The 25,664-nt window shown below is 58.6% G+C and overlaps 1 protein-coding gene across 9 annotated transcripts; it reads left to right on the top strand.

Moving 5' to 3' along the window:
• Positions 1-102: 102 nt before the first annotated feature.
• KRBA1 (KRAB-A domain containing 1) lies at positions 103-24,642 on the top strand. 9 transcript variants are annotated; one of them, XM_057732087.1, is made up of 18 exons: positions 103-331; positions 7,403-7,529; positions 7,934-8,053; positions 8,750-8,884; positions 9,508-9,660; positions 10,390-10,521; positions 10,729-10,914; positions 11,759-11,914; positions 12,529-12,747; positions 13,194-13,367; positions 13,776-13,949; positions 15,840-15,992; positions 16,480-16,662; positions 17,400-17,612; positions 17,694-17,825; positions 18,764-18,868; positions 19,278-19,505; positions 20,975-24,642. In XM_057732087.1, exons 1-18 carry the CDS (start codon positions 320-322, stop codon positions 21,907-21,909), a joined length of 3,537 nt encoding a protein of 1,178 aa, XP_057588070.1. In that variant the 5' UTR covers positions 103-319; the 3' UTR covers positions 21,910-24,642. The 9 variants fall into 9 exon arrangements, with proteins under 9 accessions (XP_057588070.1, XP_057588074.1, XP_057588073.1 ...); XM_057732091.1 differs by having other exon boundaries at positions 9,505-9,660; positions 13,848-13,949; XM_057732090.1 differs by having other exon boundaries at positions 9,505-9,660; positions 18,767-18,868; positions 19,344-19,505.
• Positions 24,643-25,664: the final 1,022 nt, after the last annotated feature.

The raw sequence follows: 25,664 nt of genomic DNA, 5'->3' as shown, positions 1-25,664 counted from the left end.
TGGGGAGTGGGCGCCCACCAGGCTCGCCCCGCCTTCACCTCGTCCTCCCCCAGCCGGCGCCGAGGCGCCTTCTGGGAAGTGTAGTTCGCGCCTGCGCCGGGAGGGCCGCGGAGGCCAGTCCCCTCTCTCCTGGGATGCTAGGCGCGGGGCTGCTCCCGACGCCCGCTCCCACCCCTCCCCAGCGGCCTGCGTCCCCGCCCGGGTTTCCTCCTGCGCAGACCTAGGTCGCCGCCGCCGCCGCGGGTCGCGACGCAGGCTCTGGGCAGGGAGCGGGTGTCCCCGGCCGTGCCGGAAGCCGGGAGCGGAGGCTGAGTCCGGGATGGCGCGGCAGGTAAGGCGAGCCCGGACCGCGCCGCGAGCTGGGACCCCGCCGCCAGCCGGGGAGGACAGACAGACGCCTCGGCCGGTCTGCTCCGCGCGGCGCTGTGCGTGCCTGGAGGGCCGGGGCGAGCCTGGGACCCGCCAACTTTGGCCGAGAGGGAAGAGGGGTGCTGGTGCGCAGGATTTGGTGCGAAGTCCGGGACCTAGGCTGCCCCCCTCCCGTCTCCCCGCCCCGCAGTGTACGCGTACTTGGAGCCTCTCTCCACCTTTGGAAACTTGTGCCTTTGAGTTAAGCATCACCCTCTCTTGGCGTGGCTTTTAATGATAAATTATCCTGGGAGCGATGGGAATGAAGGCCTAAGGAGAAAGAGTAAATCTGTTCGCTTTTATTCTTGGTAGGATCCTGGACTCCGGGCGGGGGGAGAGCGTGGAACAAGGTCCCAGGTTTTATCCATTAGGTGAGATGTGTAGGTCCGAGAGCTGGGGGGAGAGCCCCCTCTGTCGTAGCCTGGGATCCGTTTGGGCAAGTTGTGTGGGGGCTGTGAAGGTGCTAGGAAACCTGATGGTACCCACCGGGAGTTGCTGCACGTTCTTCTGGGTGGGCCCCTGGGACCAGCTCTGTAATTGTGGTGGCTGCTGAGCTTGGGCCGACCTCAGGCTCCTGTCGACTCCATGGTTTGAGGGCGGGGGTGGGGGGTGTTGGGAGAGCGGCTGGGGCAGTCTGTGGGCAGGCAGGGCAGCACTCTGCCAGGGCCTTGGCCACATTAATGCCACACAAGCTCCTGGGAGAAAGGAAGAAGCCAAGCACATCAGATGCTGTGGGACCAGAGACAGTGCCCTTTGCAGACCTGGCCGTGTAGTTAGGAAGCCCAAGGACCACCCTGCCCCCCACCCCACCCCCTCATATGTCCACTGGCCCCATGCTCAGGCCTCCTTATACCAGTTTCCTCTTCTATACAAGGAGGGGTTGGACCACTCATCTTTCAGATCTCATGTTCTGAGCTGTGTCCTCACACCATGTACCTTCGTGGAGAAGGTGCCCAAGAGTGGCCTTGGGGAGTGGTAGGTCACAGTCAGATGGAGAGGACCAGGGACGGCCTCCTGTCTTCCTGTCCAGCACAAGATGCCCAGGGGCGAGGGAGCACAGCCCATAGGTGGGGGCAGCAGGGTTCAGGGTCTGATCTGGAAGCCTGAGTCTGAGCCTGAAACACGCCGGGGTGGGGTGTTTGCTCTGGGAAGGACCTGAAGGCCGAGTCTGTGGCCTCTGTTTGCACGTCATGCTTGCTCCCTCCCTTTTGCACATGCGTGCACGCACGCACACACACACACACACACTCCTCACTCTTCCTCTGCTTTTTCTGGTAGAGGGAGACTACTAATGCAACCACCTACCCTGGCCACAGTCAGTTCCCGTTCCCGTTTTATGAGAACTCTGTCATACAAGAGATTATCTTTTGGCTGAGGTGATGAATGGCCTGGAAACCATCTCTTCCGGATGTCTAAAAGAGCTGGTATATTTAGCCAGGAGATAAAGAGGCACTTGGGGCCAGGAGTGGTGTGTGTGAGAGCCTGCTGTGTAGCTGGAGGTGGCAGTCTGGGACCTGCAGGTGGATGGTAAGCAGACAGATTCCCTGCAAGAATAGGAATCCTAGCATTTACCACCTCCCAGCATTTGTTCCGGGCCCCTTACCTACATTCACTCATCATCCCTATGAGAGAAGTTGTTATGATCCCTGCTTTATAGATGAGTTTGCTGAGCCCATAGCTAATATGAAGAAAAAGCAGGGATTGGAATTCCAGCAGCCTGGCTCCTGAGGTCAAGCCCAAACCTTCATACTCTGCCGTTTTGTGTTCCAGAACTTCTTAACTGCCAGATCAGGCCAGCGATGGGATTGTGGTGAGCCTCCCGTCGCTATAGGTATTCAGGTAGAAATTGAAGAGCGCCCTGTTGTCAGTGGAAGTTGGCACTGAGTGTTCACTGTCCCTTAAAGGTGTACAGCAGTTGTCGGTGATTTCCAGCTCACAGACGTGCTGCGGTGGACAGCTGACCCCTGTGGGGAGGAGAGTGTCCTGTTCACCTGATTAGTTTTCATTCCGGCAGGCCCCGCAGGTTCTGCCCCGTCTCTATTCCGTGACTGGACTGCAGCTTTCCCCGCCCCCGGCCCTGTGATTCTAAACTTAGAACGTGTCAGAATCATCTGGGAAGCTTGAAAATGTCAATTTCTGTGCTCTGAAAGCACTAAGCATAGTCATGATTTAGTAGATCTAAGATGAGGTGAGAAAATCAGTCCCCATTAAAAGGAAACTGTGAAGTAAATCATTTGAACCTAAAAGCCCTTTTGTTTTTTCAGTTGTTAGGTAGTAAATAACTTCTGATGGGAGAAGATAAGGACACAGAGTATTTTTCACCCAGGTTGCTAAACAGAGAAGCTGTTTGCTGACTTGGACAGCTCTCTAACAGAGCCGCTACGTGGCTCTTCCAGGCCCTTGCTTTCCCCCTACCTGCTCCAGCCAGGGCCATGCCATTTGGATTCTACCATTATCAGTGGCTACAGGGCCATTTATTTGTACCCAAGACCCTTCCCCGCCCCTCCATCACCACCTTAAAAATCTTATTAAAAGTTCAACTTTTATTAGGAAGTTACTGGGAATGGGAGTTTGTTTGTTACAGATACCCCCATGATCTGTCGCTAGAAACTGTACTGGGTAATAATGATTTTCTGAAAAGTGGATGTTTGGGACCTCCCTGGCGGTCCAGTGGTTACGACTCTGAGCTTCCAATGCAAGGGGCATGGGTTCCATCCCTGGTTGGGGAACTAGGATCCCACATGCTATAAGGCGAGGCCAAAAAAAAAAAAGTGGATGTTTGATGCTTGGCTTGTTAAGATTACTGACCACCTGATTGGTCAAAATTGAAGTCAAGCACAGTGGAAAGGGCACCAAAATCTCAGTGCAAAGGCCCAGGTCACAGACTTGGCCCCTGGCTGTCTGCTCGCTTGTGCCGCATCACCCCGCCTTGCTTTGGAACCTTCACCCCACGTGGGATAAAGTTCCTGAGCAGCTGCCCACGTAGGGCCGTCCTGTCAATCAAACGAGAGACCTGAAGTGCTGGGAAGTGTGTAGGAATTACCCCTCTGCTGATGTTTAGGCCGCCTGTGTGTGACATTTCACTTAGCATCCCTGTGGGTATTAGAGTTAGAGGGATGGACAGAGACGGATGGAGCTGAGAGACTGGCTGGGGTCTCGAGCACGTGGTCCACATGTAAAACGTGGTGTGTTGGGGAAAGCGTACACAGAGAATGTGCCCACGACTGCAGCTCTCGTCTCCGGATACAGAGGTGTCAAGGCTGGGTCAGTTCTCAGTGTGGCTGATAGTCCCTGGACCGGGGGGAGGGGGCCCTCATTAGAAAGGCAGGCCCTCTGCAGCTCCGTATCTGGGATCAGCACACTCTTCCTTTGAGCTAAGGCACCTGCAGAGCCAGCCCTGTGTGGAGCTGCTGGGAGGTGGAGGTTGGTGGCCTCCAAGCCCAACTTGGCTCTTCTTACCGGCCTCCTATAAAATAAGTGTGTGTTTTGGGTGGAACTCTGGTTTTGCAGGTGCAGAGCCTGATGTTGGTCAGTGCCATACACCGCTCCCCCCCCCCCGCCCTTATAGTTCTCAGGGGAATGGATGTACACTAACCAGACTCACAAAGGACAGAGGTAAATCAGAATATGCCAATTCCTTAACTCACAGTGGAAAATAGAGCTGACGATCAAACTGGAACTATACCACCTAACGTGACATCCATGCAGGAAGCCCCGGGTTGGAGCACAGAAGTTTGCTGGATGAGCTGGCATCGTGGAGCCAGGATGGCCTGAAGCATCCGTCGCCCTTAGGGAGAGCCCTGCGCTGCAGGAGAGAGACTCCTGTCACCTGGGCAAGGCTGTGGACACCAGACAGATACTGGCACTCCCCGTGCCCTTCTCTAGGTGTGGTCCATGGTGACAGTGCCACGGTGTTGGTGCCCTCTCCCTTCGGCAGCAGTGACCTGGCTCCAGCCCCCCTGCCTGCCCTCCAGCCTCCCTGACAGGTCCACAGGCCAGGACCTGCGCCTTCCAACCGCCTCCCCGCCCCCCCCCCCCCATTGCTAGGCCCCCTCCAGATGGCTTATCTTCCCCCAGGGCTTGGTTTGACTTGTTTCCAGGTTCTGGGGACACTTATTTTCCTTTAGTGCATGGATCATCGTGGGAGTTTAACATGTGTTTGAGTGTCTAAAGGAAAAGAGAGTGAAGTAATTGTAACTCCTTGACCCTCTTCTGCCCCCTCCCCACTTTTCCTTGGCTGTGGCAGCGAGTGTGGGACTCTTGATAGGGGGTTCCAACCTTTTTGATTCTGTGACCTTCTTTCTTAATGTTGAAAACTTAGTACATTAGCACTTAGCCTTTCCATGTGTTTTAAAATAAATTCAGTATTACCTTTAAAGGACATGCATGTGTTCTTCACAACAGCATCTATAAACATGGGTGTCCAGCCCACTGGCAGTGTCTGTGCCCGTTCAGACCCTGGGCCTGTTGAGACAAGTCTGAGCCTCCCAAGTGTTGATAAGAAATTAATCAATATTCGATCTAAAGGAGAAATAGAGAATTTTATTTGAGTCAACCTGAGGATTATAACCTGGGAGAGAGTCTTTCAGGAAACTCTGAGGACGGCTCTGCTTGTTAGAGGTCGAAGGCACAGCTATATACATTTTAGAGACAAAGGATCGTTCATCAAAATCACACACTGACATGAAGTTCACCAAAGATACTCAGTCTAGATTTCCACGTACAGCAGATCTCTGTGACCCCGTGCAGAATTAGGAAAAGAGTGAAGAAGGAGAAAACACATTGATCTTTATGGCTGAGCAGACGTTCCTGGCTTGGAGGAGGTCTGGTTAACATGATGCAGATGCATGTTGCTTGCACCTCAGGGGGCTCAGTACAGGCAGGGAGTATATTACGCTTAAGTTTCCTTGTCCTGCCTTAAAAACAAATTTTATTCCATCATGAGCCCACAGCGCAGGCGGGGGCTCCCTAACCAAAGTGCCTCCCTGCCCGACCAGTGCCAGGTTCCCGAGCCTGGCTGGGGTTAGGACTCTAGGAAGGAGGGAAGGAAGAGGAGGACCAGGAGGAACAGAGGACAGAGCAGGCAGGTGGGCTGTGGACGCCAGGAAGGCAGGAAGGAGGCATGAATGGACGCAGTGGGGGATGAGGCTGCAAAGCTAGGGACAGACTAGGTCGTGAGGCCTCCCTGCCAGACATGGTGGGTGGGGCACCCTCACAGTGCTCATGTCCTGTTGGGAAGTGTAATAGGACCCTGTGTTGGGGTCCCTGAGACCACCCCAGGGTCAGTGATTTGCTAAGAGGGCTCCCAGGACCCAGCGTATAGTCGTATCCACGGCTGTGGTTCATTCCAGCCAGAGGCCACGATCACAGTCAGCCGAGGAGAAAGGCATGGGGCAAAGTCCCAAGGAACCAGGAGACACTTCAGCGTCTTCTCCTGGTGGAGTCACACAGGTCATACGTAATTCTTCGAGCCATGAGATGTGACAACCGGTGTGAAATGCTCCCTCCTGGGGAAGCTGGCTGGAGATTCAGTGCCCAGGGTTCTCACTGGGGACTAGCCATGTCGGCACCCTCCACTTGGCACGTACCAGGTTCCCAGGGTCCTAGAAGGAAAGCAGTGTTCAGCATAAACCGCACTGTTTGTACGGACAGTCTGGGCCCAGCGAACCATCCTCATCCGTCAGGGAACCGTGGGGACCTCCCGGAATCCAAGTGCCCCACACCAGCCTCAGGCCAGCTTCGCAGGTAGCCTTTCTCGGGGCACCAGTGTCAGGCCTGCTCTTCCATACAGACCCGAACGTAGGCTACCATCTATCTGTCCAGAAGGCCAGGAAGAGATGGGGGTGGCTCTTTGAGAGATGTTTCGGAGGGCGTCTGAGCATGTTCCCAAGAGGGAGTGCCCCTACCCGGCCAGAGGGCAGAGGTTCGTTCAGGAGAGCCCGCTGGCCTGCTGAGCGGCTGTCCAGTGGTAAGGAACACGCAGGGAGCTGAGGAGGAAGAGGCCGCAGTGTCTGGTCGCCTGTGGACCTTCAGCCCTCTGGACCAAAGGCGGATAGCCCCTGGAGAGGCTGCCTCCAGCCAGGTGTGTCCTCATGGTGCCAGTGGGCAGAGGGAGACAGAGTAGGGAGCAGATGCCATTGGCGACAAGGCCACAGTTGGTAGCAGCGACGGTTTTTTAAATTGCAGACTTGAGTTGATGAAACAAGGCAGTAGATTATCTTTGCTTTATTAGGGGTGTCTTCATTTTATTTAATTATTTTTTTCTTACAAATAAGTAGTTTAGCATTTGTTTCTAAATCAGAAGGACCCTTCCTATAATTTATATTCCATTTAATATTAACTTTGAGCTTAATTTTTGCTGTAATTTGAAATTCATGCCTACTAGATGCCGGTCATCTTCAAGGGTCTGATGGCCATTTGAAAGCCCACTTAATGACTGTTTTAAAAGAGATTAGGACAAAATCTTTCTTTAATCTTACGAAGCCCTCTCTGAAGGCTCTAGGAGGGGATCCTGCCTCACCTCTCCCAGCTTCTGGCGGCCCCGGGTGCTCGTGGCTTGTGGCTGCATCACTCCAGCCTCTGTCTCCATTGTCACATGGACTTTTCCTCCCTGTGGGTCTGTCTCTGCTCCTCTTCTTATAAGGACACCAGTCATATTGGATCAAGGACCTGCCTTATTCCATTATGACCTCATCTTAACTAATCACATCTGCAGTGACCCTATTTTCAAATAAGGCCACATTCTCAGGTATTGGGGTGCAGACTTTGAGTATCTTTTTGGGGACACAGTCGACCCCCGTCCCTGTCTCTTGAGCAGATCCCCGTCGCCCCTTAGCCGGTTCCCGTGTGTCAGGTGCCCACCCCACACTCTCTCTCCCTGCTCCCCCCTCCCTTGTGTCCACCTGGGGACACAGGCTGGGTCACCAAGCCGAGGACGACTAGGCTGGCCTTGCTGGACGGGAACCAGCCAGCTCCCCTGAGATTGTGCCCACAGGTGTCCATCGCCTTCCGGGACCTGGCCGTGCGCTTCTCCGAGGACGAGTGGCGGCTGCTGGGGGAGGGGCAGAGGGCGCTCTACCTGGACGTGATGCGGGAGAACTACGAGACGCTGGCCTCCCTGGGTAAGGCGCTGGCCGGAGCCGGCCGACGGGTGGAAGGGAGGCCGGTCGGCACCACACGGGTCCTGAGTCACCCGTGACCTAGCACTCGTCGGGCCTTAGTCTCGTTTACATAAAGAGATGGTGTCCAGAGCCTTCTGCTGAGCTGGGGGCCTCACAGGTCTTCCATGCCAGTGTTTCTCTGGACTGTGCCAGGGTTCTGGGTGCGATTTGGTGAGGGTGCTAAAAAACTGGCAGAACAGCACTGGTCTCCGAGCTTCTGACAGTCCGTGGGGTTTGGGTGGTCACACGGACACACGTGCACGGGTGTGTGGGTGTGCGGGTGCCCGGGCCGCTGGTGTGATCACACTGGGGAGGGCGGAGGCCGGCTTCCACGCCCGGGGGACTGTCCCTCTTTTCTTTCCCAGGGACAGTGGAGCTGCTCCCCCTCTCTGCCTTCCTGTCTCCCTCGGAGCCTGGAGGAGCCACGGGGGGCGGGGGCCATGCTGGCGGCGGGCAGGAGCCTCCTAGGGAAGCAGGCCCCCTGGGTGAGTAATCTTGGTGGACGGGGGCCAGGCCGTGTGGGGTTCATGGTCTCCCTGGGTAGCCTGGGCCCAGGTGGACTCCCATGGTGTCCCTCCCACAGGGTGGTCCTCAGTCCCTGGCTCCGTTCCTTAGGGGACACTGTGACCTCAGCCCTCCCTACCTCGCCACACCGACCCCTCCCTGACCTTTCACCCCTCACCCTTCTGGGCTGGGAGCCTGGTACACTGTTGCCTGTTGCGTGACTGCTCTGAAGAGACATGGGGTCACCCTTGGAGAGCATCTGCCCCTCAAGCCTCTTTCCCACGACCACCCGTGCAGAGCCAGCCTGTAGGCCCGGAAGGTCCAGGGACCTCGGGTGGTGGATGAGGTCCATGGGGTGCCGGGAAAGGCAGGGGCCCGGGTGGTGGAGGCGATGGGGAAGCAGCCCTCCTGGGCGGTCCCCTGTGAGGAGGAACAGGGGACGAGTGACAGGGCATAGAAGAGCCCTGTGACCCACAGTCTGCAGCGTCCTGGTCCTGGCTGCACCCGTGGGCAGGTTGCCTGCCCTGGGCCCAGGTCCTCTCTGTCTGTGGACATCGGTCTCTCCTTTGCGGCCCCTCACGTGGGGGGCGGAAGACGTGAGACACCGTGTGAAGCCGCGAGCCGCAGCGTGAGGGCTGAGCTGATGTGGCGGGGGGGTCCCTGTGGCCTCTCGGCAGGAGGCGCCCCCCAGCACAGCCTGCACCTCAGCGCCCTGGTGCAGCTGGTGAAGGAGATCCCGGAGTTCCTGTTCGGGGAAGTCAGCCCTGAGAGCGGGGGAGCCAGCCTGGACGGGGAGGGGGCGAGCCCCGAGGGTGAGTCGGACAGGGCGCGGCCCCTCTGCGTCCCACAGACAAGTCCAAGCGGTGGGCGGAGCCGTGCACCTGCCTGGCCCCTGCCAGGCGCTGGGTGGAGTCGCCCCGTTCCACGCACCCCGGTGGCACACCTGTCCTCTGAGAGTGCGTGGGTAGTGGTGAGGTGGCGGCTTCTGACTTCCCTCTAGGGGCTCTACGTGGCTTCCTCCACGGCCTTGGGGCCCCCGTCATGTTGTGCCCCGCATGGCGGGTGAGGTCATCCCTGTTCTGTAGGTGGTAGCCAGTGGCCAGGTCTCCCCCAGCCTGTACTCCTGCCGCCTCACCAGACTCTCCTTCCTCTCCTCTCTGCTCTGCCTGCACCCTCACCTCCTCAGGAGTCTCCCCTGGGGCAGCCCGTAGGGTTCCTTTGAGTCCATCCAGCTGATGGTCGGGTGGGAAGGATCTTATCAGAACAAGACCTCGACTAGGAACCTACGTCTCAGAGCCGAGGGATGACAGGGCAGAGGCTACCGACGTCCTGGTCATTATTAGTGGAACACGGCAAGGAAGGGCCAGGATGGGACTATGGGGGGGACATTTTACCTCCTGCTGGGCTTAATTCCAGTGTCCCTGCCCCCCAGTAGCAGCCGGGATGGAGGACACTTGCCCTCTTCAAGGCCTGCTTGGCTGCCTTCCGGACACACCTGCTGGCCGGCCTGGCCTGGCCGCCACACCCAGCAGCAGCTCATCCAGCAGCCCACCTGGAGCCAGGGGGCAGGGAAGCCCGCTCCCCATCCGTGAGTATGACCCAGCACGGGGGGCCCCAGGGAGCAGGCCTAGTGCTGGGCCTCCCTCTGTGGACCAACGAGGATGTGGGATGCTCGGCTCTGCGCGCAGAGTGCTGTGTGCAGCGTGCCTGGGGCACGGACCTGACTCTCACACCTTCCCATCAGGGCAGCACTCACAGCCGCGGAGGGCAAGGGTGGCCATTGGAATTTCTCTGGGTCTCATTTTATTTTTAAAATTTTCGCAAATTTTATGGTTGGTCTCAATATCTACGTTTATGTAAAACATTTTTAATTAACATGGCGTAAAATTGGCACTCCTGAAAAACATACCCCACGTAGCCTGTAGTTTCAGGTGTCACCTGGCACCTTTGCTCTGGGGTCCCACGTGCCCAGCTTTGAGAAATGTGAGTACAAGGCTGGGGCCTGCGTATGGAGGCTGCGGGCGTGACTTGCTGAGCCAGAGTCAGGGGCCGGCGTTGGGGGAGGGTCCCGGAGTGAACAGTCTTGTGTTTACATTTACACCGGAAGGAAGCGGGAAGGACCCCGCGTTCCCCAGCTCGACTCCTGGGACGAGCGCGTGGGAGCTGGCTCTGCCACTGTTCCCCGTTCCCAGGGCTCGGCTGCCCCTCAGGGAGTCAGAGCCTGGGCAGGCCTGTCCTCTGGGGGGACCAGATCCTGGGCAATTTTTCAGGGTCAGGAGCCGGGGCTAGAGAGGCCTTCCTGTCTCTCCTGCAACAGAAACTGCTGACCAGCCAAGGCCTGTGGAGGAGGGAAGCTCTGGAGCCCCCGGCGGGGAGCCCAGCCCTCCCACCTGTCGCCCCAGCAGCGGGAAGAGCCACAGGAATCGGGAGAGAGGGCCCAAGGAGGCAGGTGAGGGACTGGCTTTCCTGAGGGTGGGGCCCACGCCGGAGCTGAGGAGGGCGGGGAGAGGGAGGCGTCTGTGGCTCCCCCCGGGCCTCCTGCCAGCCCCACGTGGCGCTCAGACGTCATCCCTGTTCTCACGGGTGGGAGATCTGACCCCGGAAGGTCCCATCGCTGCCACCATCAGGGCTGCCCTGACCGAGGCTGGCCTTGCAGGAGCTGCAGGAAGCTCGCCGGGGAACAGCCCCTTGCAAGGCCTCATCAACTGCCTGAAGGACGTCCTCGAGCCCGGGCCCCAGCGCCCCGAGGGGCTCCCGAGCTCACCGCTGTCGCCCGCCCCCAGCCGGGGTGCCTCGCGGCTGACCAGAGCCGGGCTGGTGCCGGGGGGCCCACCCTGGTCAGGTGAGTCTGCTTCCTCAGGCCGAGGTTTCTGACCCGTGGAAAGCTTGAGTTGCCTTTCTCTAGCTGCTTCTCTGTGGATAGAACGTCTTCCCCCAAGGGTCATTGCCGACGGGCCTGCTCCAGTGTCATCAGTGTCACATTTCTGGAGCCCGGTGGCCGTCTGAGGGGAGCAGCGCTGGTCAGCTGGTAGAGAAAACTCAGAAATAGGCCTCACCCTGGATTCCTTGGGGTTCTTTACCCGTCTGGACATGGGACATCTGAGGAGGAGGTGCTGAGTGTCACTTCACGTTGACACTAAGTGGGGTGCTTGGGGTGGGCTTGGGGGGTCGGGGTGACATGGTGGGGGTAGGAGTCCTGGCCCTGGACTCTGGTGCCCGTTAGCCAGGCAGACTGTGAAAGAAGGTTCTCAAGGCTTCAAGCCTCGGTTTCCCATCCATAAAAGGGGGTAATTGTTCCCACCCTAGAGGGCTGTTGTGAGGCTTAGGTACACTAATGACCTGTGTGTGTGTGTGTGTGTGTGTGTGTGTGTGTGTGTGTGTGTAAACTTGGGCCTCCTCAAATTAAGTTCTGTTCAGGACCCAGAAAACCATCGACAAGTAGCAACCCAGTCCACCCACTCTCTCTGTTTGTACTCAGGGTAGCACCACATGTTCTGCCTGTACAATGCGTTTTCACATCTCCCTTTCGTCCATTCAGTTCTGGGAGGTGTGTAGACAGGCGTCTTTGAACCGAGCGCTAAGAAGACAGCAGCCTGGGGCCTTTAACTGCGCTCCTCTTTTCCTTGTTTGTCGCCGAGACGGAGGCCACCCGGTTCAGAGGGAACGTGTGTTCCTTTTTCCTGTAGTGAAGACAGAGCCAGCCTCGGGGGATTGCCCCCTCCAGGGTCTGCTGAACTGTCTGAAGGAGATCCCAGAGGCCCGGGACAGGCATCCCAGCCCCTCAGGAGCGGGGGACCCACGGCTGCAGGAGGACCGGGGGGCCTGGAAAAGGAATTCTGGAGGTAAAGGCCACTGGCTGGGCAGGGAGGCCCCCGGTCGTCCCCTGTTTCCTTTCTCTGCTCCAAGCAGGGCAGTAGGTGACCCGCCACAACCAGACACTCAGGCCCACACGTCAGTGTGTCGGTTGGAATAGCCAGACATCGGGGTCAGGCTGCACAAGGACCTAGGCATGTGGGCGGTGCAGCAACGGGGTATGGTTCCACACTGGCTCTCACAGTAGGCGCCGAGGGTTCCAGAAGGAGAGAGGGATGGTGGGGAGGGAGAGAGACGGGAAATAGAAGACATCGCTCCAGGCAGTAGACATTCCGCGTATCACTTTGACGTGGGGGTTCGCGTCATGTTCGTATGGGCTCCCCTCTGGTCGTCCGTGTTTCAGAACATTGAGAGAGTGGATCTGAGACGGGCGTGCTGTCCTGGAAGGCAGGTCCCTGACCGGTGCTGCCTGGGGCCGGCTGCTTGGCCTCATCCTTCCGTAGAAATCCCTCGAGGCTGGGGTGGGATTTGGCCCGTCTGGCGATGAGCAGTCACTGCCTTGGAGCTGAGGCTGCTGTGGAGGCGGGGGGCCTTGGAAGCCCCATCCTAACCCTATAGAGGCCTCACGAGGGGCTTCCCGCAGGGCCCCGACCCCTCCAGACCCCTCCCCCTGGGCCTGGGCCTGGAGCTGGCAGCGTGATCTCTGCGGTGAAGGTGGAGGACGGCTGGGCCCAGGGCCCCCCAGAGCCCACATCCTGTCAGCTCAGCGAGCGGACGCACGGCCCCTCTGCCTCCGGCCGCCCTGGGGACGACAGAGACACCGCCTGGGTCCAAATGCCCAGCTGGGGCCCTGCCGCTCAAGGTGAGGCCTGGGCTCGTCTGCGCAAGTCCTCCCAGGTGGGGTCCCCAGCCCCCCCAGCAAGGTTCTTCCCACAGGGGAAGGGGCACCTGCCTGGCTCCTGGGCAGAGAGGCGTCCGCCTGGCCGTCCTTCTCAGGAGGTTGATCCTTTCCGTCGTCCCCGTGCTCCTTAACCCAGGCCCTCGCCCAGAGAGCCTTCCGTGGCAAGGACCTTGGATTTGCAGAGGATTCCCGGCTGTCGGGAAGCTGGCCCCTGCGTGCCACTCTCCCCACCCTGCCCCTGGGCCTGGGCACAGCTGGTGTCACTTCCCCAGATCGGGGAGCGGGAAGCAGATCAGAGCCCGCACAGAAGGGTGTCCTGCCTGGCAGGCTCCCACGCCGGGCAGCCAGCCGGGGCTGGGCCTGGGGGATGGGCCAGAGATGGTGATGGGGCATCTCCCCTGTCCCAGCCGGCAGCGCCTCGAGCTCACCCCTGGAAGCCCTGGAGGCCTGTCTGAGGGGCATTCCCCTGAGTGGGTCGTTACCTCCCCAGCCGCCGGCCAGCTCTTGGTCCCGGAGCCCCCAGCCAGGAGACCCCGGGTCTCGGAGGCCCGAGCTGCAGCGCCTCGGATCACACAGCAAAGGTAGACTGCTCACGGGCTCCGGGTGGCCTTTGTCCCTGTGCACGGAATGGGGGATGCCGAGGACACCGTCGGGTCCCCCCTCCTCATCCCGGGCCTCGGGGGCACAGCCCCTCTCCCCCAGCCCCATCTCATGCCTGCCCCCAAACAGCCCCTGCACTTGGTGGAAGCCAGTTAATCTCTTCTGCCCACTGCCTCCTCTGAGAGCTTCACTTACCTTCTAGGCCCACGAGACCAGAGATTGGGTTTCTGTGGGTTCACGCGATATGGAATTTTAGTCAGGGCCGCGAGCGCCCTAACTTAAGGGGAGATCCCAGTGGGTGAGGCGTCTGGGCACCCGTCCACAGCCCAGGGCCCAGGGGACCTCTCCTCCTGGTTTTCCCATGAGGTCAGCTGTGCTGTTTCCCGCAGAGGTGATCGTGGGGCCTCTTCTGGCTCTGGGCCTGCGGGGCTGCCTGAGAGACAGCCCTGCATTCCCCCCAGGCTCCCAAGGCACCCCCACCAGCTTTTCCTCGTCCAGCAGCACTGACGGGGACCTGGATTTCCAGAGCCCCGAGGGCAGCCAGGGGCATTGGCCCGGAAAAGGTGAGTTGGCCGGCCTGAGGCTGGGAGCGGATCCTGGGGAAGGATGGGAGGCGCCCCTTGCCCATCACCGTGTGTCTGCCCAACCAAGCCAGGCCGCTTGGCAGCAAAGTGGGGCTGCCACCGTGGGAGCAGACACAGGACCTATTTTGGGGGACGGGGGGTCTATTTTGGCTCAGAAGGGGCAGGAGGACATATAAGATCTCTTAAAAAGTAAAAAGATCTCCTTTAGCATCAAATTCTTCCCTTATCCCAGCCACAGAGAAGTCAGTGTCTGTCATATTAGACTGACTTTCCAACTTGGGTAAAAACGTCGTGAGGTCTGTGTAAAACCACCTTAGAGGGTGTGTTTGGTGGCTGCACCTCCGGGTCCCTCCTGGTGGAGGCCTCTGCGTTAGCCGTCGCCTCTTTGGGACCTTGCAGGACTCGACCTTTTTCTCACCTGAATAATCCCAGTGCTCTCCATCTGCCTTGTTCCCGGACACCCGGTCCCCGGGGCTCACCTCTGCGTCCTGGCCTCACCCGCTGTCAGTAGCACGGAGCTGCACCCAGGGCTCTGCGCCGGGGGCCTCCAGTGTCCCTGGGCCTCGGTCCCTGCACCTGCCATGGGTCAGCCCCCTTGGGTGTGGTGGCTTTTACCTCCCACCATGCAGCCAACTTTTCTTTTTCAGTTTTACTTTTTAGTAGGTAATATGATTGTTTAGTCTTGTTCAAAAGCTACGGAAGGTTGCAGAGGAAAGGTGGCGTCTGCCGCCCTCCAGCACCTGTGTCCCCTGAGCCACCACTGCTGCGAGTTCCTGCACTTCTAGGGACGCTGCACGTGGCCACGCATTTTGCACACGGCTTTTCCACCGTGCTTTCTGTCTTCATGCTTCCCTTTGGCATCTTCCCACGTTTGGCCTTGGCATCTTCGGCGCTGTGCTGCCCCCTCCCCTCTTCCTGCAGCTGCGCAGTGGTCCGCGGTCGGGACCAGCGCGTTCCTTCTCCAGCATCCTCTATCACCAGACCTGGTTTCCTAAGTCACCCAAACGGCAGGCGATTTCACGCCACCACCTTGTAGAAGCTTCCAGCCCAGCCCCCCAGCTCCCTCTGTTGCCGCAGAGCTCAGCAGCATCTGTGGGGAAAGCTGTGTGCGGGGCTCCTCTTGTGACTCTGCAGTTCCAGCCCCACGACAGCCTGAAGCTCTGTGGCAGTTTCTCTTTCCTCCTGCTCTGCCTGGCCCAGCGTCCGCAAACGTCCAGGAAAGAGCACGGCCAAGATGACAACTGACCTGGCGTGGGGGCCTTTTCTAGAATTTCGATCCAGGGACGTCCCTGGCAGTGCAGTGGTTAAGACTCCACACGTCCACTGCAGGGGGCACGGGTTTGATCACTGGTCAGGGAACTAAGATCCCACATGCTGCATGGCTCAGCCAAAAAAAAAAAAATTTTTTTTTTTTTGACAACTGACCTAGCAAGGACCTTTTCTAGAATTTCAGTCCATCTAGTTTCTATTGTAGCCACAGCTCTATCACTAGAAATACGATTTTTGCAATCTGTTTTTTTCCCAAATTGAAACGCATTAGGGTTGCCCTTCTTGACCTGCTACATCCTTAGTCCTTTCCTCTTTGAGTAGTGAAGGCAGCCTGACGAAATTCCAGCCTCAGGGCCCGTCTCCCTCGTCACAGCCCGCTGACCAGAAGGGGAGGCCTCTCCCAGGGCCACCCAGAGGCAGGACTGACACGGGTTTGGGGCCAGGTCTCCATCTGGGTGCCCTGAGCTGGTGTGACAGGCCTCAGGCTCTGTGCCTCCTCCAGTAGCTCCAGCTGCACTGGACACAGGGCGCAGACCATCTCCTGGGGTTCACAGGACCAAGCTCTGACCAACCAAGACCGAGAGTGTTGGGTTTTCACAGGAAGCCCTGTGGCAAGCTCCCCGCTCCAGGGCCTGGAGAACTGCCTCAGAGAGATACCTGCGCCTGGGCCACAGCCTGCCTGGTCCTACTCCTCGGCAGGGGACAGGGGGCCACGGAGAGCAGAGCCAAGGAACTGGATGGCAGGCGTGGAAGGTAAAGCACTGCCCGGTGTCCGGGACAGCCCTGGGCACTGTCTCCCTCAGCAGCTGGCGGGCCCATATCCCGGCCTGAGATGAGATGATGTCCTGGAAACGGCCTGGGCAGAGGCTTGTGGGGGGTGAGGCAGGGCAGGACACCCAGCCCCACCGCGGCTGCTCCGCGTCCGGGCCTGAGCCGGGGCCTTGGCCTCGGAATGCCTGTATCCTGGCTGTCGGCCCCGCGTGCCTTGGTGTCTGGCACAGCCGCTGAGCTGTGGGGTTCCTGGGAGTCCAGGTAGCTGGGTCTGGGAATAAAGAGATCCTGGAGGATTCGGGAGGCTCCCGGGAACGTCTGCAGGGCTGGCATGTGTCCCACACCAGGAGCTTGTGAGGCCGAGAATCCAACAGTGAACAGGGGTTGTTCTCTGTCCAGTGACTTCCTGGTCGAGGTGCCAGCACGGGGCCCCCGGGCTGACAGGCCTCTTGGCTTCTCATTGAAACAGGGCCGAGGGGCGAGGCCTGTGAGTCAGCCCACCTGGGACAGCGTGGGGGGGACGTGCCCACCAGGAACCTCGGCCTGGCCAGCCCGCAGGCACTTGCCTCTGGAGCCATCCCCGCCTGCTACCAGCGAGGCCCTAAAGACTCTGGGGCCGCCAGGCCAGGCCACTGGAGGTGGCTCCAGGACGGTGAGCTGACTCTGCCCTGGGCCTTACTGGCATGTCTTCCCTCCAGATAAAATGTTTGATGAGGGGATAGATTTCTCTGTCCCTCTGTTCCTTCCCTATCACACCCATCCCGGACTGCCAGCTGGAGTGTGTGTGTGTTTCCCGAAGACTGCTGGCTGGAGCACCCCGAGGTGTGCTGAGCAGTGGGAGGACACTGCTTTTATCCAGAGATTGGGTTTCTCTCGGGGAAGGACTGGTGGTTTCCTTTACTGTGCTAGTTGCCTGGGGGTTGAGGGGCGTCTCCTGCTGCTGCTGCTGCAGCTACTTGAACTTACAGCAGAATTCCTTCCCAGACTTGCTGAAGCGGGCTGGTAGGGTCCGACTTGCTGGAATAAGTACCAGGCAAGAGCCGGTTTGGGGGCCCTTCTATGGACATGACTGAATCTCCCTTCAGTCCTTAGTGAGTACAAGTACAACTGGCTGGCTTAGAAGACCCAGAGCCTGGCTGGAACCAGACTGCTCGTGGCTTCCAAGGTCTTGAGACTTCTGGAAGGGTCCCAGCAGCCTTCCAGAGCAGCTGGGGGCCAGGCCAGGCTCTGGCTTTGCTTCTCTCCACCTCCCATGGCCAGAGAGGAAGGTGCTCGGGGTCCACCAGAGCTTGTATGGGGCTGTGCTGAAACGGGACCAGCTCCGCGTCCCGCCCACTGAGGGCGGCGTCGGGCTGGTGGACAGGGGCTCTTTCATTGCCATTTGCCCAGGGCCAGTCACCAAGCCCTCCCCGCTCCACTGCCTGGAGAACTCTCTGAAGGGGATCTTGCCTGGGGGGCCCTTGCGCTTCGCCTGCCTGGCCGGTGCCAGCCCAGGCCCCAGCCCCAGCCCCGGCTCCAGCTCCAGCTCCAGCTCCAGCATCAGCAGCTCAGAAGGAGAAGACCTGAGGCTGGAGCCTGAGCCCTGGCAGCCCCTCCTGCAGGGTGAGCTTGCTGGGGAGGGGAGGACTGGGAGCCCCACCCAGGGTGCAGGCGCCACCCTGACCCTGGCTTTGTTTGTGACAGAGAGGCACCGCCTTCCCAGCTGCAAGGGCCTTGGCCCCCCATCCCCACACCCTGGCGGCCCCCGCGCTGGCAGCAGCCCTGGTGAAGGCTGGAGAAGAGGTGAGCCCAGGGACCCCTGTGGTCTCAGTGCAGGTTAGCCTGGGGTCTCCTGAGAAGGAGGCATGTCCCTCAGGAGGGCCAAGAGTCCAGAGACTGGGTTCTCTGAGTCCCACCCATCACTTTGCCTGACTCTTGCCAGAAAGTTCTCTACTTCTGTCATGCTTGAGTTCCCCATAGGATGAGCTTGTGTCCAAAAGAGAAGATGGGGATATTGAGGCACATGGGGCCTCAGGAGTGTTAAATGAGTGTGTTGAATTGGAAAGCCCGGCAGTAAACTTGATATACATATATACACACACACACACACACATATGTGTACATATATGTGTGTGTTGTTTATGTAACACATGCACATTACATGCATTTGATAATGTATGTACGTGTATATCCCGTTGTGTAGGTGGCAGTCTATGGATAGGGAAGCTCTCAGCTAGGAACGCCGGGGCCCTCACCTGGCCTGTGGTACCGTAGGGAGCCAGCCCCACCCACTTCCCCCACCGGCCGGTGTTCTGTGCTGTAAGATGCACTTCGCCAGAGACCACCTGGGAACTCTGAGGCACAGAATTTATTACTCTCAGGTCCCGGAGGTTACATGGCACACCCATCGGTGAAGTGGTGGGGAGAGAGTGCGAGAACCTGGCTGTGCTTTTCTTAGGGTGGAGGGTGGGGTTTGGCACGTTCAGTCTTTATTGGCTTATTTAAAGCATAAGCATGGAGTGGGGGCCCAGGGAGGGAGAAGTAGCGTCCGTCAAGTGGTCCGTGATCTAGGTCACCTGGATCTGGGGGCCGCCTGGTTCCTTACCCGGTTGTGCTGCCAGTAGCTCTGGTGGTAAACAAAACGCATCAAAAATGAGATTCTTCCACCTGGGAGAACTTAGAGGTTGTCTTGTCAAGAAAGCTGGAAACCGGCTGCCTGCTACCCCAGGCTGCCTTGATTCTCATTCTAAACCTGACCCCGTGTTCATGCCCAGCAGGAAAAGCAGAAGACAAGATGGGAGGCAGGTCCCATTCGCCCTGGAGAGAAGTGTGCTCGGAGACCCCGGGCCTGCCTGGCCCCCGGGGGAACCCCGGCAGAGGTAGGCGTGGGTGGGGTGCAGGGTCGGGGAAGGGGGCTCCCCCCGACCTTGGCCTCCACGCAGGCTCCGGCTGTACCCACGTTCCTCACTGCCCTCGGGCCTGGAAGGAAACAGCAGAGTGGGCCCCCGGCAGGGCCCTGGAGGAGCCTCACTGGGGGTGGGGCCTGCAGGCATGGCCTCTCCACCTGCTCTCTCTGGCCCCCACCTCCTGGGAGAGCCAGAGGCATCACGCTGGAGCCGCAGAGAACTCCAGAAGCAATCCAGTCCACCTTTATCCCGCGTGCCCTGGCTGGCCATTCAGCCAGAGATGGGCTCCCCAACGAGCCGAGCATATCCCTCTTGCATCTCACTTAACCAGTATTTGAAAGTTGAAAGTTTGGGGGTTTTTTAAATTTTTTTTTTATTTTAGGCCCTGTCAGAATGGCTCTAGAAAAACGATGTTTTCCATCCCAAGCGCTATGTGCTCTTCCTGCAGGGGCAGCTGTGGACCCCTGCCCTGCCTCTCAGCTGGAGAAAAGGCCGGGGTCCGGGCCCTGCCAGCCTCCTGGGTCAGCCGGTGGGCCCCTGTTATGGAAGCCGACGGCTGGTGAAGAGTCCAGGGGCCTGGGGCCTGGAGACAGAAGACCAGGTGTTACAGGTGAGCTGGTGGCTTTCCCGCTCCCTCAAATGTCAGGAGCCCTGCAGGCACGGAATGGCTGGGGCTCAGCGTCGGCACGGTCACCACCCCCTCCTTCACCACTGCTCAGCTCCTTCTGGCAGGTGGGCCAGCCAGACCCCCGGCTCACGGCCTCTTTCTTCACAGCCTTGCAGGCTCCTTTGGGTCTAGGTAGGAAGAGTCTCATGTTGAACTCCCTTCAGCTTGCTCCTTTCATTTCAGGGTGTTCCTACAGGAACCACTGTCCAGTTCATGAAGGTGCACAGACACGTTTTAGAGGCAAAACAGAAATTGAGACTTTTCCCAGAATAGATGCATCCAGAGTCAAAGTTTGGGGTTTTAGGGGACTTTAGAGAACAGGTAGGGAGGCAGGCTCGGCCATGTGTGGCCCGGTGGGGGTGTCCCCAGAGATGTGGTTCTTCATCGCCTGATCCCAAGGACGCTCTTCCCGAAACCACATGAGTGACACGTGGGAGGGCAGGGCTCAGTCCCTGCTCCACTCTGGGCCGTGCACCCAGATCCTCACGTGTGGAGCCTGTGGCGGGGGCTCCATCGTATCATGGGTTCGGCTTCCCTGGAGGTGCAGCTGCTTTACCAGGAGCGCTGAGCTGGCCCGAGGCCCGCAGACCCGCTGCCCTGCCTCGGGTAGCAGGACAGCTAGGACAGCAGCACTGTCGCTGGCCCTTAGCTGAGATCCTTCCTGAAGCACATGGCCGGACAGTGTTTGGGTCCTTGGGCTTCAGTCTCCACTTTTTCTGTTGGAAGCCCCGGGGTCCTGAGAAGTGCAGGCCGGGGCCGGCCGGGGACTCAGATGTGGTGGGAGAGCAGGTCTGTCCTGCAGCTCCAGGCGGCAATAAGTCTTCCTTACGAGGCTTGCTGCGGGTGGAGACCCGTTCTAAGGGAGCTTAGGGTGAAGAAATAGGTGATTTTTTTTTTCCAAGTGACTTGACTTAAAGTCCTATGTGTGTAGCTTCTGAACAGGGAGGGTAACGCTCAGGAGGGGGTGGGGACGCCTGTGGTTTGCTTGTGACCCACAGCACTGGTCACCCCGCTGGGAACGCCTGCGCCCCAGGCCGCTCTGGCCCTCCTGAGCCCTCTCCACACGCTGCCCCCGGCCTTGGCCTCAAGCTGTCTGCGGCTTCTCCAGGCCCTGCCCTGACTCTCAAGGACAGAGTTAGGTGCTCGGGGCACCAGTAGGGCCCAAAGGTGGCACCGAGAACCCACCTTTTCCTAGAAGGTGGGAAGGCCTCTGTCCTAAGCGCGCTTGGTTACTATGGAGACCCAGTCTGATTTATCCTGCCCGTGAATCGGGGGCACCGGCGTCCACATTCCCCAGCCTGAGTCACTAGGCCTAAGCCAGGCGGGATGACAGACACTGGCTGAAGGGACCCTGGGGGGAGGGACGGTCCTGACAGCTGAGAACTCTCACCCGTGTCCTGCTCTGGTCGCAGCCGGCACCGACCCGAGGCCCCCTCCCGGAGGTCCGCCTGCGCTGCCGCCCGCCGCCGCCATCCCTCGGGCCTGGCCGCGCGCCTGCCCGCGGCCGCCCTGCCCCTGCGGCGGCTCCCTGCAGCACGAGCTCCGCAGCCTCGGCGCTGCCCTCTCGGAGAAGCTGGATCGGCTCGCCGGGGCCCTGGCCGGCCTGGCTCAGGAAGTGGCCTCCGTGCGGACCCAGGTGGATGGGCTGGGGCGGCGCCCGCGGGGCCCGGGGCCGAAGGGCCTCCCCCGGGGCCCTCGCTGGGCCGGCGGCCCTGCTCACAGACACCCGCCCTACTGGAGGCACAGGGGCCCCCCCAGGCCGAGACCGAAGATCCTGCGGGGCCCGGCGGAAGGCTGCAGGACCAGCGACGCCTCAGGCCTGGCCGGCGGGAGGCTCTGCCCGGCGCCCCGGCTGCCTCCGGACACCCCCCCAGCAGCACCTCCGGGGCCCAGCTCTGGCCCTTCCCGGCAGCCTCTCTCCTCGGCAAGCAGCCGCCCTGCTCTGCTGACTGCGTGTCACCCCCTCGGACACCCTGAGGGCCCCCAGAGCCCCCCGCCCCCTTCGCTGCCGGCTGCCCCCGCCCCCCCGGTGGCCGCTCCCGTGACCAGCGCGGAGGCGGAGCTGCGGGCTGCAGCAGCGGCCCCACCCCGGGCCCTGAAGTCGCCCAAGGATCCAAGCAGCCTGCTGGCGGGGCTCCAGAGAGCCCTCGAGGGGGAACGGTGGCGTGGGGAACACAGGGACCCCGCGTGGGGGCCCCCCAGCCGCCGTCTTCACGGGCTCAGTCCTGCCGAGGACGCCCCGCCCCCGGCCGCCGCTCCTGGGGGCCGACCTCCCCCCTCGGCCCCCTCCAGCAGAACCTTCCCCCGTCTGGGCCGTGAAGGGGCTGGGAGTCCGCCCTTGGCCTGACTGCCCCAGACTCCAGGAGGCCGATTGCTCAGGGAGGTGCCTTCCCCAGCCACGCCTCTGGCTTTCTCACTCAGGTTCATTTAAATGTCGCTTCCCCTCCTGTGCTTCCCACCGGAACTGCCTAGGCTGGCAGGGCGTGGTGTGTGTACAGGTGTGCACGCCAGGTGCTCCCGGGGGCGCTCTCTGACCCGGAGCAGCTGCAAAGGGGCCGCGAGAGCACCTCTGCCCACCTGCAGTCCTGACCTCAGCGCTGAGAAGGTGTGGCTCTCGTCTTCCTGGCAAATGGGCTTGACTTTCATTTGGGGCAGAACTCTTCCCCCCTGGTCTAAGCTGGATGTACCTGTGTGGTTCTAAAATTACAGAAGTTGGCTGCCAAAGGGAAGGCCCTTGGCTCCGGCAGAGAGGAGCTCAGAGGGGCCACGCCAGCGTGTGGCTGATGGGTTGTTACCTGCACCGGGGACAAGCCGGCCCTCCCACAGCCTCCGGAGGAGTCAGCAACCTCCCGACGGCTGGGGGAGGAATTCCCACACGACTCCCTGCGAAGTAGCAGCACATGTGGCTGGGGCCGCAGTAACAGTACCACAGGCCGGGAGCCTTCAACAACACACACTTACACCCTCACGGTTCTGGAGGCCAGATGTCCAAGGTCAAGGTGTCGGCAGAGTTGGTTCCTCCAGAGGCTGTTCTGGGCCCCTCTGCATGGCTGGTGGCTGGCCGCCCTCGTGTTCACAGGGTGCTCTCCCTGTACTCATGCCTCCAAGTGTCCCTTTTGTCTGAGGACACCATCCTCACGCCCTCACTGTAACATGATTGCTTCTATAGAGACCTTACCTCCAACTCCATCACATTCTGTGATACTGGGCTCAGGGCTCCAATATGCAAATCTGGGGGCGTGCACAGTGTAACCCCTAACACACGTGAGGGGCTGAGCTAAACCTGGGTCCTCTTGGGGGAAGAAAGTGTGACCAGGGTCCCGAGGCCTGCTTTCCTGGTGGCCACCAGCTGCTCTGGCCGCACCCCTCAGGTGGCACTTGGTGCATCAGGAATGCCCGCCTGTCATCCACCAGGGTCAGATCTTTCCTCCCCATCTTTCCCCACCCGAGTCCTTACGTGATTTGAGGAATCCTCAGGATGGTCTGCACACACGTGTTCCCCGGGAAGGCCCTGCGGCGTGGTTAGCTGTGCTGTCAGGGAGCCTGGGTGCAGCGCTGAGGCTCCAGCCGACTAGGGGCCCAGAGGGGCTGTAGCCATGACAAGTGCTCAAGGGGGGCCTTGTGGCTGCTGTGCCCAGCACGCCCCTAAAATCGGGGTCTCTGGGGACACACGCAGGGCCTGGCCTGTGCTCCTCGCTGCCCCTGTGGAAAGAGCCAGCCACTCGTGCCGAGGGCAGGGCTGGGCCGTGGGCCAGGCAGACAGACCATCCAAAGGGGGTGTGAGAACATTTCCAGGACGGAAGTCAGTCCCAAGATGACTGTCTCGGAAGCTGATGTTTATAAGGTCTTGTAAGCAGGATGTTTAAAATACACAGTCTTCATGGTTAGTAATAATAGAGAATAAGGAACAGAAAAGTTCTAGGCTTTCCACTCAGGAAGATTTCCAGCGCGTCTCCAGGCTGTGCAGGAGTGACGCTGGGCCCGTTTCAGAGTCAGTAGGAAGGGTGTGATGGACTTGCGGGGAGAGGGGGGTCGGTGAGGGGCCCTGGCTGCGAGGAGGAGAGCTCCACGCACCCTGCTCGTCCCTCAGCCCCACCTGGGCCGGCCTCTGACCTCCTGTCTGCTTGTCTTTCTCAACAGAGGTTGGGGGGGCGGGGGGCAGGTCTGCCATCCTCCTCCGTGTGGCATCTAAGGTTTGGTTTTGTGGGCTTTACAAGTGTCAACCTTCACATCAACCGTGTGCCACAGGCGTGAAGGAGTACACAGGCTCAGAGTGGGTGAGCAGCTTGCTCTGGGCTGCACAGCCTTCCACTGGCGGAGGCCGGGGAAGCATGTGGCTGGCTGTGGCCCAGGCCGGGGCTCCTGATCCAACCAGACCCTGTAGGAAGTTCAAGTCCTTTTTAAAGAATGTGGAAAATAATAAAACAAGTGGTGAGACTCTCCTTGATCTGCAGCCGTGTTCGTCCCCCAGGTCCACTGCCACATGGACAAAACCCCTTTACATTATTAATTGAAAAGCCTTCTAGAATCACCGATTTGGCAAAAAATCTGTATGCAGTTTAGGAGTTTGATCCTGTGTCCATCTCCATCTACTTCATGAGGAAATGGGGTCACTTTGGTGGGAGAAACTGAGGGGCCTTTTTGAACTCAGGAATTCCCGGAGTCTGGAGGTGGAGGCAGAGAACCTTCCCTCCCACGGAGCTCACTCACATAAGGGTCCCCAGTGTCCCATCCGCCGCCTGCCAGCCCGAGGCCACTGTGAGGCTGGAAGATGGGGAGGTCCCGCCTCGGCCTGTCAGCACCACAGCGGCACCCCGCAGTCTCCCGGCCACCCCTGAGGGGCCCAGTAGAAGGGGGGCCACAGTCCCCTACCCAAGACGCCCCATGACATCACCGACCAGGCTTGTTCTCGACCTTCTCGTGTCCTTGTGTTATAGATGTGGCTTCTGTAAACAGCCTACTGTTGGATTTTGTTATTTAATCCAGCTTGACAAATTTTGTTCTTTCTTGGAGCCCTTAATCCGTTTATGTGTAATATGATTGCTGATGTATTGAGATTGGAATATACCATCTTATTTTGTGCCTATGTTTGTCTCACTTGTTCAGGGTTGCGGGGAGGGCTTCCCTTCTTCCCTGCCTTCTTTTGTACTCACAGTGTTGTGGGGTTTGTTTGCTTTTAATCATTCCATTTTCTCCTCGACTAGCCTCAACATTTAAAGAACTAAAAGGGAAAACACCCAGATTTACAATTGTATTTGGGAAGTTTTATCATAGTGTTTTAAGAAATTGATGGGACAAATCAGAGAGAACGTGGAGGATTTGAACAAGCCAATTAACAAAACTGGCTCGATTGATGAATAGCTAGAACACTGCACCACAGGACTACAGAACATTCATTCTTTTCAAGCATACACAGACATTTACAGAAATTGACCCTATCCTAAGCTCTTAAGTTTAAACAAATTTTAAAGTATTCAGATTATACTGAATATGTTCTCTGACCATACTTCAGCTTTTAAGCTAGAAGCAAATAACAAGACATGAGAAATTCATATATTTATATATGTAAGAATTGTACTCCTAAATAACTTGAGAAATCATAAGAAATATTTTGAACTGCACCGTAAGAAAGTACCACATATCAAAGCTTCTAGGATAAAGCTACATCAGTACTCAAAATGGGTAGGCATAAGTGAGTGTGCAAAAACAGGAAAGGCTGAGAATTTACAAGGAGGTACAAATAGGACAACTAAAGAAATCCCCCCAAAAGTTAAGGGCATGTAAAGATAAGAGTAGAAATTACTGAAATAGCATACACGTAATAGATATAATCAAGAAAGTCAAAAATTGTAGTTTTAAAAAAACTAACAAAATCAACCAGTGTGTGGTGTGATTCATCACTGAAAAAAAGAAGACACAAATCATCAATCTCAGAAATGAAAAAGGTGACATCACTACAGATGCTGCTACAGACCATTTGAAGATAAAAAGATACTTCAAAGTTTGCCAAAAATGTGAAAACTCGAACTCCCACAAGAATTACACCTTAACAAACTCAGGAAGAAAACCTGACTAGTCTCATGCCATTGGAAAAACTGCATC

Source organism: Hippopotamus amphibius, chromosome 4, assembly GCF_030028045.1.
Source record: "Hippopotamus amphibius kiboko isolate mHipAmp2 chromosome 4, mHipAmp2.hap2, whole genome shotgun sequence".
NCBI classification, from domain to species: domain Eukaryota; kingdom Metazoa; phylum Chordata; class Mammalia; order Artiodactyla; family Hippopotamidae; genus Hippopotamus; species Hippopotamus amphibius.
This window is presented reverse-complemented; position numbering and strand designations above follow the sequence as displayed.